The 14,180-nt window shown below is 38.6% G+C and overlaps 2 protein-coding genes across 2 annotated transcripts; both read left to right on the top strand.

Moving 5' to 3' along the window:
• The first annotated feature begins 1,951 nt into the window (after positions 1–1,951).
• LOC149162258 (G2/mitotic-specific cyclin S13-7-like) lies at positions 1,952–4,498 on the top strand. The gene is made up of 7 exons (XM_089435131.1): positions 1,952–2,235; positions 2,330–2,419; positions 2,527–2,688; positions 2,971–3,069; positions 3,256–3,434; positions 3,864–4,011; positions 4,340–4,498. Exons 1-7 carry the CDS (start codon positions 2,116–2,118, stop codon positions 4,496–4,498), a joined length of 957 nt encoding a protein of 318 aa, XP_089291257.1. The 5' UTR covers positions 1,952–2,115.
• Positions 4,499–4,553: 55 nt separating this feature from the next.
• Positions 4,554–4,928, top strand: LOC149162257 (G2/mitotic-specific cyclin S13-7-like). Its single transcript, XM_089436321.1, has 2 exons — positions 4,554–4,639; positions 4,754–4,928. The coding sequence occupies exons 1-2, from the start codon at positions 4,577–4,579 to the stop codon at positions 4,922–4,924; spliced, it is 234 nt and encodes a 77-aa protein (XP_089292447.1). The 5' UTR covers positions 4,554–4,576; the 3' UTR covers positions 4,925–4,928.
• Positions 4,929–14,180: the final 9,252 nt, after the last annotated feature.

Genomic DNA, 14,180 nt, shown 5'->3' with positions numbered 1-14,180 from the left:
ATATCAGTTCATGCATATTTGAACATGGTTATTTGTTAATAGACATGCTAGTATAGTGATGAAATTAGTTCATGCATATTTGAACATGGTTATTTGTTAATGGTCATGCAGTATGTGTTGCCTGCAGCAATACCAAGTACTTTTGACCACAATGTCACTTTGACTATTTACAAATTATGTAAATACCTGAGGTATTTTTCAATCCATCATGCATACACTTCCATTACTCTTATCATTTGAAGTGCAAAATTGGTTATGCCTTTATATGAGTTTCTACTTTTAGTTTACAATAAATAACAAGTCTTTATTGTAATACTTGTAGGTGGGTCTCATCTAAAGAGATACATCAGGATGACTTGAAGTATTGGAAGAGGAATGTTTCACTTTTGATGTGTGATATTCAAATGTGCTTCCCTCCAAGCTTCTTTAATTCTCAAGAGCACTACCTTGTACACCTAGTAGAAGATATTGAACAGTGTGGTCCTATTCATATTCGAACAATGTGGCACGTGGAGAGATATATGAAGGTCTTGAAACAATTTGTGAGGCAAAAGGCTCGACCAGAAGGGTCCATAGTTGAGGGGTACATGGTTTTCCAGGCCATGGTTCATTTGAGTGAGTACTTACCTCAATTGCATCTTGAAGCTCTGCGATTATGGAATTATAACCAATCTCAATCATTTGAAGGAGAAAAATTAGAGGGAGAAGGGACTTCAAATAGGATAAAAGGTATAAAAAAATGTTAGGAGTTATTTGTATCTTAAGTTTTATATTACATGGCTTTAAATAATTATTAATTCATTGAACGAAAAAAAATTTCATTGTAGATGCGAAGGAGTGGGAGGCATTACATTTGTATGTTGCATACAATTCTGACTTTATGTTGGAATGGATGGAGAAGTACGCTGAAAAAAAGAAATTAGAAGATGAAAATGCATGGGCCTAGATGCAGAGAATATGAAGGGTTGAAGCCCATGTTTTGAAGACCCATAGAAAAACTGCATTTTAAGCTGATTTTTTAGTTTGTTTTTCCATGAAATCATGTGCGCGCAAAATGGCAGGCCTTGCAATGGTTGCAGCCAATCAAAAAGCACAACAAGGCAACAATAATAGGAAGGCGCTAGGAGACATTGGCAATGTGGTGGTAGCTTAGAACCCCAAATGCAATATCAACAAAGATGTGGTGATGGAGTATGTTGTTTTATGTTATTTATTATCCTTTAGATGTATAAATTGAATCAATCTGCTGCTGGGTTTTTGTTTCTTTCTATTTGGTGGCCTCTGCTTCTAATGTCAAGTCCTACACTATTGGATTGACTACTGTTTCAGGAGGTCTAGAGTAAACTTGGTTGTCAATGCCAACAAGGGAGCCAATCCCAGCACTCAGGTAAGTTTAATCAGAGTCAATTAAGCAAGCTGAATTATTGTTTTTTTGTAAAGAAATGGGTCTACCGTTTATAAAGGACAATCTCCTGGGGAATTGAACTAGCAACCAGGAAAAACCTCTGTGTTCAGCCACCTGCTTTTTCGATCTTCCTGCCTAGTATTCTGTTTTTCTGGGCATGTTTAATTTGTTGCTCTTTGTTTTCATTTCACGGGACTCATTCTGTTCTCTATTTTCTGTGAGCCCAAGCATGGAATCTCACTCTTTAATTTTCCCATTTTGATTCCAGCAATTCCAAGCAAATGATATTATTGTTAAGGCAGGAGCCAAAGCAGAGGCAAAGGCAGTCTAGGGAAACAAACAGAGGCGGATTGTCAGAAGGAAGGCTGAGAATGACACTGCTAGAAAGAAGGATAATGTAGTTTCTATCAGTGATAGCATAGACTCAAGTGCACAAGATGGGGGATTAAAAACATCTAGCCAACTCAAAGCAATGAAACCCATAGCACAGTCACAGACTGCGGTGCTAATAGCTCGAAGTGAGGTCTGTCTTATTGATTAAGTTTATTAGTTTTCTGATACTTTTCTTGTTTTATGTACTGGCTCAAATCCAAATATATATCAGCCAAAGGTACCCACATCCACGCCCAATTACTAAGAGGTTTTATAGTTGTAAGATTGATTTCTGTTTATCTATTATGTAGTTTGGATAAAAATGATTAATAATTTTGATGGGGGTATTTCAGGACGTTCAAGAGGTTCTCCCTAGCATTGATGATGGAGACCTCGGAAACCAATTGGCAGTTGCGGAATATGTTGGAGACATATACAAGTCCTATCAAAAGATTGAGGTATGTTTCTCTATCAATGATTGGAGATTTGTGTGAATGTGAAGGTAAATTTTTAATTTTCATTTAGTAATCATTGGCAGTCCCGTATGTCCAGAACATGAGCCGTGTACCTCTAGATTATATGAAAAGGCAGGATGAAATCAATGAGACAATGAGGGCAACGCTGATTGATTGGTTGATACAGGTACAAATTAGTTCCTATCCTAACTTCGTTTGCTGCCAATGTTGGATCTAGAAGAACTTTATGTGGGCAATTTCTTAGGCTTTACCTCGAAATATTAAATTTTGCAGGTGCATCACAAATGTGAACTAATGCCAGAAACATTGTATCTCACTGTACACATTATGGATAGATACCTTTCTATTTATATTGCTAGGAAGTGGGAATTACAATTAGTGGGTATTGCTGCAATGTTTATAGCTTGCAAATTTCAAGATACCTACACTCCTCAGGTAGGATGACTTACTGACATCCATAAGCATGACTATAAGGAAACCTTTTGCATATATCTAATTGATAGAATACCTGGTTGGCTGTTGAATATTGACATAAGAAGAATCAATTCATATTTGGTTACAAGTCAATGAACTAATCTGCATCTCAGGATACCAATACACATCCAAAATGATAGTAGCCATGGTAATTATCTCTAGCTGATATCTTTCTGTTTCATTTAATTACAATAGATTTTAAAGATTCAGTGTGAGTGATACATTGATAATGATACTTGGCAGGTGCATACAATATTAAATCGATTGGAATTCAATCTTACCGTTCCCACTCCATATGTATTCCTTGTTAGGTTTCTCAAGGCAGATGGTCCTGACAGACTGGTAAAGTGATGAACTCCACTATTTCTTTTGTATTGTCAGAATAATCTTCTGATGTATTGATCAAATTGACTTTCAAAATGCTTCTGGAAAATTGAGATTTTGGTTTAAATGTCTTTTCTTCATTGTATTTCCTAATAATCCTCTCCTTTACTGTTAAAAATTAAAATGTATTATCGCATGGTTCAGATAGAAAATCTAGCATTTTACTTGGTTGAGATGTGTTTGCTTCATTACAAAATGATCAAATACAGTCCATCAATCCTTGCTGTTGTTGCTGTCTACACTACTCAATGCACTTTGAAGAAGGATCCATGTTGGAGTAAAACACTTACTCTTCACACAGGCTACTCAAAAAAAGATCTCAAGTAAGTCTTCCAGTTCTCAAGGCACCATGCTTTTAATGAGTTTAACCTTCCAAAGGATACTTACTCCTAAATATCTTAGGAATTTTCATGAATTACGCAATCTGTAGATTATATATCCAAAACCTAGTGGACCTGCTACAACACTAATTTACTGCCAACCTGTCTGAAATTGTATCTAATTCTACATATGGGAAAGATTGACAAATGTGCACATCAAACTATCTGGGGTGTGTGCACATTTAGTTAACCCTCTACGTTGTTAAGGAATAACATTTGATTTACTTGCTCCAGGTAATGTGCAAACTTCATGGTTGACTTCCACTTAAGTGCAGGAAGAAATGAGCTGAGATATGTTCATGAGAAGTATTCAGATCCATGTCATGGCTATGTTGCTTTTTTATGCCTTGCCAACTTACCCAATGATGACAGTTGCACCACCAGTAATGACGTTGTCATTTGTATTAGTGATAACATCGACTCAAGTGCACAAGAAGGTGGATTAGAAAGACCTAGCCAACTGAAAGCCAGGAAACACACTGCACCATCATTGACTGCAATGCTAACATCTGAAAGTGAGGTTTGTGTCACTCTCTTATAATTTTCTTGTTCTTGTTCAACAAATATACACAAACCAAAGACTGCAATGCTAACATCTCAAAGTGAGGTCGGTGTCACTCTCTTATACTTTTCTTGTTCTTGTTCAACAAATATACACAAACCAAAGAGTATACATGTCCACTCCAAATTACTAGCAAGTTTTATAACCTTAAGATAGCTTTGTGTTTAGTCATGTTGTAAGTTGGATGAAAATGATTAGTTATCTTGATAGCCTCAAGTTAGTGTTGTGTTTATTTATGATGTAAGTCGACTGAAAATGATTAATAATCTTGATGAATGTATTTCAGGACGCATTCAGGGATTCCCATCAGGTGCTTCCTAGCATTGATGATGGAAACATTGAAAACCAATTGGAATTTTTTGAATACGTTGAAGATATATACAAATTCTACAGGACAATTGAGGTATGTTTCTCTGTCAATGATTGCAGTTTCTTGTTAGGGTGAAGGTAAATTTTTATTTTCCTTAACTAAAATTTGGCATTCATGTATGCCCAGGACGTGAGTTGCATACCTCCAGATTATATGAGAAACCAGGTTAAAATCAACGCAAAGATGAGGGCAGTCGTGATTGATTGGTTGGTGGAGGTACAACTTTGTTCCTATGCTAGTTCCAACTTCCATTTGCTGTCAAACTTAGATCTAAAAGAGATTTATATGGTCTATCTCTTAGGCCTAACATCAAAATCTTAAAATTTTCAGGTGCATCTGGAATTGGAATTAATGCCAGAGACATTGTATCTCACTGTGAACATCATTGACAGATACCTTTCTATTCAGAGTATTGCAAGGAAGAATTTGCCATTACTTGCTATCGCTGCAATGTTTATAGCTAGCAAATATGAAGAAGTCTGTCCTCCACAGGTAGGATGACTTGCTGACATTTGTAAGAAAGGATGTGTATATATCTAATTAAAAGAACACCTTGTTGGTTGTATAAAAGTACATACACCAACAATATCTACTCCTACAAAAGATTGCGCTTTATGCTGGAATCAACACAAAAATTAAATTATAATAGGTAACACAGTATTGATAAGAGTTGGTTTATACTTGGCTACAGGTCAATGACTTCATCCGCATCTTCCCAAATGAATGCATGTCAAAACAGATAGTGGCCATGGTAATTAGCTCTAACTGATAATTCTTTGTCATTGATTGCAACATAGTCTCCAAACATTCAGATTGACTGATCAATTGATAATAACTCTGTCTCCAAACATTCAGATTGACTGATCAATTGATAATAACTCTTCACAGGAGTCTACGATATTAAAGCAACTGAACTTCAAGCTTACAGTTCCCACTCCATATGTATTCCTCCTTAGGTTTCTAAAGGCAGCTGATTCCAACAAAGTGGTAAAGTTTTGAATGACACCACTTTTTATATTGTTGAAAGCAGCCTGTGTGGCATTGATCAAATCTACTTTCGAAAATGCCTCATAAAATCTAGCATTCATGTTTTAAATTACTTTTCTTCATTGTATTCTTAATAATACCCTGTTGTACTGACAAGTCGTACTATCTATTATTCAAATGGAAAATCTGGCATTCTTCTTGGTTGAAATGTGTTTGCTTTAGTACATAATGAGCAAGTATAGTCCATCAATGCTTGCTGCTGCTGCTGTCTACACTACTCGATGCACTTTGAGGAAGGATCCATGTTGGAACAAAACACTTACCCTTCATACAGGCTACTCTGAACCAGACCTGAAGCAAGCCTTAAAATTTTTAAAGCATCATGCTTTTAGTGATTTTACCCTTCTAAAGAAATCCTACTCGTGGACATTTTAGATTTCTTCATCAATTACAGGTAGGCATTGTTGATCAGCTACGGCCAGAACATTGTGTCTTGATCAACTATATGTTGGAACTCAACTACTAACACCTTGTCTGAATTGAATCTTTATCTAATACTAACGCACATACTAAGCATCTGGAGGCATACGCACATTTTGTTAACTCTGTACATTGAGGTAATAACATTTATGTGCATTGTTCCAGGGAATGTGCGTATTTCATGGTTGATTTTCACCTAAATGCGGGAGGAAATAAGCTGAGAGCTGTTCATAAGAAGTATTCAGATCCATTTTTTGGCTATGTTGCTTTTTTAAGCCCTGCCAAGTTATTTGCTGAAGACAATTGCAGTTCCAACAACTGATGAATATGTGCACCAGATTTACTTTTGGAGTCTAATTGAAGGTGGCCTATATGTTCTAAAATGAAGCTCTATTGCATATATTTTGTCCTGTTCAACCTGCAAACTAAATCTGTGGCCAAAAATTTATGTTACGCTCGTGATTCCTCTGTGCAGATATCAAGGGGCTAGCGTGGATTCTATGCCGATGAGTAATGCAAAAAAGACACACGTGAAACTATGCAAGAAGGAAGAAAACCTCGAGAATGGAAGGATTTTAAATGGGATCCATCCCAGTACCCTTTTGGAAGGAAAGACAGTAAGGATGAAAGGAGGGTCATCGACAAGCAGCAATGGGAACCACCAGAAAGCTCTCGAATACGTAAACTCCATTCCGAAACTGTTCTGTGAGAAGAGTGAAGATAGAAAGACTAGCCAAGAAAACCAGCCCTCAAGGCATTGCGTTGCAGAACGAGGAGATCTTCTCCTACAATGGGGCCAAAACAAGAGGCCTCGTGGTTATAGAGCAAAATACAGAAGCGTGGTTGAAGAATCTTCTATTCAGGCTAAGAAAATTATTCGGATCGATAGACATAATGGAAGGCATGACTAGCAGACATTCAAAATGATTTTATTTGTTTTTTTTTAAATAATTTTTTATATTGTCTCTAGAGAGACAATAGTTTGAATTATGGACATTTATTTTTTTTAAATAATTTTTTATATCAGGAGACAATAGTTTGAATTATGGACATTTATTTTTTTTAAATAATTTTTTATATTGTCTCTAGAGAGACAATAGTTTGAATTATGGACATTTATTTTTTTTTAAATAATTTTTTATATTGTCTCTAGAGAGACAATAGTTTGAATTATGGACATTTATTTTTTTTTAAATAATTTTTTATATTGTCTCTAGAGAGACAATAGTTTGAATATGTTTTTAATCTCAGCTATTGTCTCTAAAAAGAAAAAAATGTAATTGTCTCTAAAGAGACACAAATGAAGTTGTCTCTAGAGAGACAAATGAAATTGTCTCTAGAGAGACAAATCAAATTGTCTCTTAATAGACAATAATTCTTGTCTTTATAGAGACAATAATAATATGTGTTCTATATTGTCTTTATAGAGACAAATTTTTGAGACATTATATTTTGAGACACCCGCTTAGAGACAATATTTAAGACAATACACAAGTTTCTTTTTGTCTTAAGTTAAGACAATTGACTCAAATATTGTCTTAAAACCCCCCTACATGTAGTAGTGTGAAATGCTTTATCATGAGGATCCGAGGTTTTTCGAACTGGAAGGTGACCTGTAATAAGATACAATACAATACATTATCTTCATAATATTTTCATGATCTAGCTGAGGCGGGCATTCCCATGCTCAGCTTTATAAATTCATTTTCATGTACATAGGACAGACAATCGTCTGTGTGGCAGACCGATGATTTTGGTAGAGCCATCATCCCTTAGCTTGGATGATTATCTGTGCAGCTATGGAGTACATTTGATGTCTTTATTTTCCTGAATATATCGTAGCCCGGATGGATGAAACTAGATCTGGGGTCTTCAAACTTGTTCAATCTTCGCCCGATGAACAAGTCAATCCATGTGAAAATATGTTCTAATGTCGAACATGGAAATACATCACCTGATTACCAACCAATGATGTAAGCTATTAATAGGCACGAGAGGAATCATAGATAATGATAATGACCCTCAAGGTACTACAATACAATTTACGTGGTGTGAATACATGAGTCGATGTCGAACACCACGCAAAATCTTTCGGTCGAAGGCCATTGATGTAAACCTATCGCCAGAAGTGAGAAACTTGCCATTGAGGCATGCAAGCTTCAAAGTACTGAAAGGGTTGTTCCTAAGTCAACTTCTTGGATAATGAGCTGATGTCGACAAGAAGTGACCCGTTGTAGGAGGGCCTTAATGAATCCCACATCTACAACACAGAACGGAGCAAATGATTTTGTGGAGGTGAAAACGATCTGATGATACAAGGTTCAGGGTGGCGGTCATGAAAGAATGGAGCGTGAAGGTATTGCAGTGGATGAGGCGTTAGCTAGGTTGGTGAATTCTCTGAGCGACTTCTCTTGAACATATCAGTAACACTGAAATGGATTGGTAGCATTAACCCCAAAAATGGATGGTACGGAGGACCAATGGTGATATGACCGGTGAACGGAATAATCCAACCCGACTCAATCATGGTGACGGAGTGAAAGTGTCATGTTCAAGAGCGACCTGCTACCAATGAAGTTCTTCAAGTTTTCTTCCCTTTTTCCCCATTCATTGCTGACCAGTACCTCTTTATTTTTGTCAAGCTTGAGGAGGATAACATATGCTTGTTCTATAATTTTCCCTTTGGGCAAACCTGTCACTATGTTTTAGTGAGCCTAGCGGCAGTGAAACTCGTTCTTGTCTGTATGGACAAGTTTGTCGTTATTGTTTTAATGAGTTTAATGACAAAGATAACTCGATCCTTTTCAGTTTTAGGGAGTCCGAAAAGAGATGGAAAGGAAACTCCAGTAGTCCTTTTTTGTAGTATAATCCCTTAAGTCCGAAAAAGTATAAAACAATATGAAAGGGATGACTTTTCCGATCACTTTAGCGAGCCAAAAAAGAAAAGCACTCGATCTTTTTATGTAATGATACCTCAGGTCCAAAAAGATTAAAATATAGAGGAGCGATGGCACTTCCAATCACTTTAATGAGCTGGAGAGGCCAATTTCTTGGCAATCTTTTTATATTTTACGAGTCTAAAAAGAGCTTAAAAGAGACTCATTACTTCCAAACACTTTAACGAGCTGGAATGCTCGACAATCTTTTCATATTTAACGAGTCTGAAAAGGGTTTAAAGAAAACTCATTATTTCCAAACACTTTAACAAGCTGGAATGCTCGACAATCTTTTCATATTTAACGAGTCTAAAAAGGGTTTAAAGGAGACTCGTTTTTGAGGAACGAGTGATATTTTCGGGTAGCAACTGGTTCTAGGTAAGTTTGGAACTTTTCAATCATGGCAGTGTAAAGAAGGTGGCTAACAAAATCACTCATCGCAGCTGTTCCTCAAAAGGGTAAACAATCAAGTGGAGGCGTATGATCGACTAAAAAGTGGAGGTGATGATAAGAACACGACCAAGGCTCAAAAGTTGATAGCTATGCAATCACAAAGGTTATTTACCGGAGGTGGGCTCATTTTTTAATGAGCTTGAACTCTGGGGGAACATATGCTCATTGCTAGGTTTATTTTTTAATGAGCTTGAACTTTGCGTAAACCTGCTCGTGATAATAGTCAGAGATGTTCAATTCACCATTAACACTCTATTCTCTTGACAATCGTACTACCTGTTCAATTGCTCCATCAAACTGATTAGAAATGTGAATACATGCTTGAAACAATGAGTTAGAAACCGATATCTTACTTGAATTACGTGAATATTAACATAAAAGTAGTTTTCTACCTCTCTTTTTTACCATTTCATTCAAATTTTGGATTGTTGGAGCTCTGGAGGTGTTTTCCCCCTCGATTTTCATCAGCTGATTCCAAGAGATTCAGTGGACTATTTTCGGCGCCATCTAGACCAGGTAGGAGCTAACCCTGAGCTCTTCAATTGCATTCTTTCCTTTTCTGATTCTGAGCATCTTTTCCTGTTTTTCTGGGCCTCAGGGGTTTGAACAATTCATTCTCTCCCCATCGCACCTAGTATACATCGAAAAGTGTGATGCATACTGAGCTGGCCATTGGCCAGTCAGTATGCATCCCACCCTGTACACAACTAGGGTGCGATGGGTGCAAGGAGGAAAGTTTATGCACTGTTTTTTCATGGAAATTTTTCCTGTTTTTGCCCAAATCAAGATCCTAATTCTTCTCTTGTTTGTTTTTCAGAGATTCATTAGATCAAGATGGTCGTTACATGGCGTGAACGTGAGCATGAAGAAGAGGATATGATTGCCTTACATGATCCGGGTACGGTGACTACATTGCGGAACTGTGGCTTGCTCAAATTCTTTCGCATATCCAGCATGAGGCAACAAATCAATTTGTTGCAATATTTTCTCGATGCATGGGATCCTACCAACCAAGTGTTCCAGATTAGAGGTAAATCCATCCCTTTGATAGTTGACGATATCTACTTTTTGACTGGTTTATCGAGGTGTGGTGCCCCTCTCTCACTATTAGGATCCGCCTGTGGGGGTGAATCCGTGAGGGATTATATTCACCGATTTTGTAGAGATGGATCTCAGCCGAGCAGGGATGGAAAGATCAGTATTCGAGATGTCACTGATCAGTCCTTGAGGACTATTTTATTCACCTTTGCTAGATTGGCTGGTAGCGCGGCTCTTCACTTGGCCAACAGGTCCTATATGCAGTATGCCTTGGAATGCCTTGAACCAAAGGTATTCAACTGGTGTGATGCAGTACTTCCGGTTATAAAAGAACAGCTTACCAAGGTGAAGAACGGAAGATCCAAGAACTTTGGTTATGGTTCTATTCTGACCACTTTCGCCTTGGAGAGGATCCCACTGATGCAACCACAGTACATTTCACTCAGACTACCAGCACCGACGGAACCATGGATGCAGAGATGGGTTGATCTTATGGCCAAACATGCTGGTTAGTCACAGATTTCATTCTCTGATGCCTTCTTTGAGTGGTTCAACCGTCAGTAGATGGTCTTCGCCGAGTATCCGTATGTTGGGATGGATTTCTGGGGTGACCCAGATTTAGTGCTGCCGACTGGCGAGCAGTGGGGTGCTATAGGTAAAAATATCTGACCATATCTCTGTTTATTGCTTTTATAATGTTCTTGTGTATTTTAAATGTTATCAAGACTAATCAAACCCATATATTTGTGTAGATATTGGACCAGTGCGACCAGCAGTGCACCCGAGGGTAGCAGCTGTCGTTCCAGCAGGAGAGGCTGTAGGGAGGGTTGTCCTTTGCGATCTAGATGTAGCCGAGACCCTTGTAGTACTATAGGATCAGATCGAGGGTCTCACCCTTGGTATTCAGGATGTGAGGACCGACGAGTTACCTCTGAGATTACAACGCCATTCTACTGCAGTGCCGAGTCAATGGACTAGGCTCTTACGTATGATTACACAGGCGGTGATTTGTTATCACCAGCACCATTAGTCTAGGGTGCTTTCCTGCATTTTTGAGTTTTTGGGTAGTATGACCGATTTTTGTCCTGGAAACAGAACATTTTGTAAAAAACTATAAACAGTTATATCTATTTTTTATTTTCGAAGTTTTATTTTGGTTAAGTTATATGATCCTGATGCAAAAGTTGATGAAATGCTTTTCTTTTATAAATGATGCAAATGTCTATCTAACACATAATTTGCTAATGAATCAATTAACATGTTTAAGTTCCTGGAAATGTGTTGATATTGAATAGAATCAAACTACCTTTCCAAAATCCTGACCCTTAGGAACATCCGATAGATCGCTGGATTCCGAACGGAATAGATGCCAGTAAGCTGTAGGATGACAAGTTGTGAGTCTAGCCTGACAACAAGTTGGCGTATGCCATGTATGATGGCATCAGAGAGAAGCTCTATCAACGCGCTATACTCAGCGATGTTGTTCGTTGATCGACCAATACATACCCCTCTGAAACTCACTAACTCATCGCTTGGATAAAAAATGGCCCATGCTACAGAAGATAGGTTCTGTGTACTACGACTAGCTCCGTTGACGTATCCAACAAATGATTCCAATAGGTTCGACATCTGCAACAAATGCAAAAGTGGATTACCTAACCAAAACGATCACTCTTGACGAAAACAAAAACGTAACAAAAGCATATGAAGAGATTACTACACTTAGTCAAGCATAGTAACGCTTAAGGTACAACCCATTTCGGGGTTGCGACAGTGGAATCCCATCATAATCTACTAGCTCGTAGGCTCCTTTTGCTAATACTCGCTTAACAATGTAGGGACCCATCCACAATGATTGGAACTTACCTGCTCCCAATTTATCAGATTCCTGATCGTAAAGTAAGACCAGGTCACCTTCTGAGAAGACATGGGGTTTGACATTCTTGTCAAATTGCACCTTGACTCATTTCTTATGAGCTTCATTAGCCAAGGTGGTGTCATGACAGGTTTCATCCAGTTGGATTAGTTCCAAGAAATGAGCCTCTTCCTCTGAAGTTCCGGGGAGAAGGTCGACTGCGAGCTTGAGAGATGAAATTTCACACTGAATCGGTAAGACCGCTTCTAGGCCATACACTAGCTGAAAGGGTGTAAATCCGATTGCATTTCTCACCGATGTCCTATATGCCCACAAGGCCGAGTACAGGATTAGGTGCCAACTCTGTTTGTGGACTCCAATCATCCTTTGCAGCATGCGCTTCAAGACTTTGTTGATGGCCTCAACTTGTCCGTTAGCTTGCGGATAATACGGAGTAGAACTGTCGTGGGACAATCCTAATTTGGCAGCTAATTCAACCATCATGTGATTGTGGAAATGCGATCCATGATCTGTGACTATAGCTTGTGGAACACCAAATCTAGAGACTACATGATTGAAAAAGAAAAGAGCAGCCGTTTCACCGTTGTTGTTTAATGTAGGCATCGCCTCGGCCCATTTTGTAAAATAGTCAACTGTGACTATGATATACCCATGCCCCCGGCCGAGGTGGGGTTACATGTCATGAAATCTATGCCCCATTTGGCGAATGGCCCAACAGCAACTACTGGATGCAGAGGTGCGGGTGGTATTCTGGTTTTGCGGTCGAAGATTTGACAAGCATGGCAACTTCTGACTGTGATTATGCAATATTTGAACATTGTTGGCCAGAAGTAACCTGCTCGTAAGATCTTTTGCACCGTAGTGTAACCAGATTGATGCCCCCCACACACGCCTGAATGGCAATCATTCAGGACTTTTTCGGCCTCCTCATGGGTGAGGCACCTTCATAGAACTGTATCGATACCATGACGGTAAAGTGTATCACCGACGATCATGTAGTATTTTATTAGGGATTCCTTTAGAGCATCAAAGGAAGCTTGCACAACCTGATCCCAGTTAAAGGGCACTTCTTTTTTCAAAAGACGCGTATAACCTTTAGCAAGTTCGGCGTAATTTGGAATGGATCTCCTCCCTTGGAGTTTCTGAATCTGAAGCAAATTTGAAGGTGGAGGCATATCGATGATTGCCTGAACCTTACATGGGTCAAGTCGAATCCCATCCTTAGAAACCATGAAACCAAGTAAATGACCAGAATCGACACAAAACACACACTTGTGCGGATTGAGTCGTATCTTGTAGTGTCAGAAATGTAGAAATATAGCTCTCAAATGCTGCAGATGGTCAGTCCGCATTCACGAATGAGCCAGTAGATCGTCGAGATACGGTTGAACGATGTTCTTGGTGTTGTGGAAGGCATAGTTCATTGCCCTCTGAAAAGTTGCCCCTGTGTTCTTTAAACCGAAAGGTAGTTTGCGGTACGCGAATGTGCCCCACGGACATATAAATGCAGTCTTCGACTGGTCCTGTGGGCGGATATTTATTTGATTATACCCGAAAAATCCATCCATGAATGAAAAGATTTCACATCCGGCACATTCATCAATTATCTGGTCGATGAAGGGTGTAGGGTAGTTGTCCTTTAGACAAGATTGATTTACATCCCTGTAATCAATGCACACTCTAATCGTTCCTTGCTTTTTCATCACAGGAACAATATTCGATACCCAATCAGTTAGAGGAACTGGGTAAATGAAACCAGCATGTAAAAGTTTTTCAACTTCTACCTTGATGGCAGCGGCTTTCTTCGAGTGTACCTGCCAAAGCCGTTGTTGTAGTGGTTTGACATCTGGATACATCTTGATTTCGTGTTCAACTATGCTCGAGTCAATGCCTGGCATTTCTTCATATGACCATGCAAAGACATCTCTGAACTCGCGAAAGAGAGCGCACTATATTTCTAGTTCTGAAGAAGATTCTCTACAACATT

Source organism: Pinus tabuliformis, chromosome 5_2 (genome assembly GCF_031772625.1).
Source record: "Pinus tabuliformis cultivar Carrire ecotype Pingquan chromosome 5_2, CPIR1, whole genome shotgun sequence".
Taxonomy (NCBI): domain Eukaryota; kingdom Viridiplantae; phylum Streptophyta; class Pinopsida; order Pinales; family Pinaceae; genus Pinus; species Pinus tabuliformis.
The sequence above is the reverse complement of the archived record's forward strand: the minus strand, read 5'-3'. Positions and strand labels throughout refer to the sequence as shown.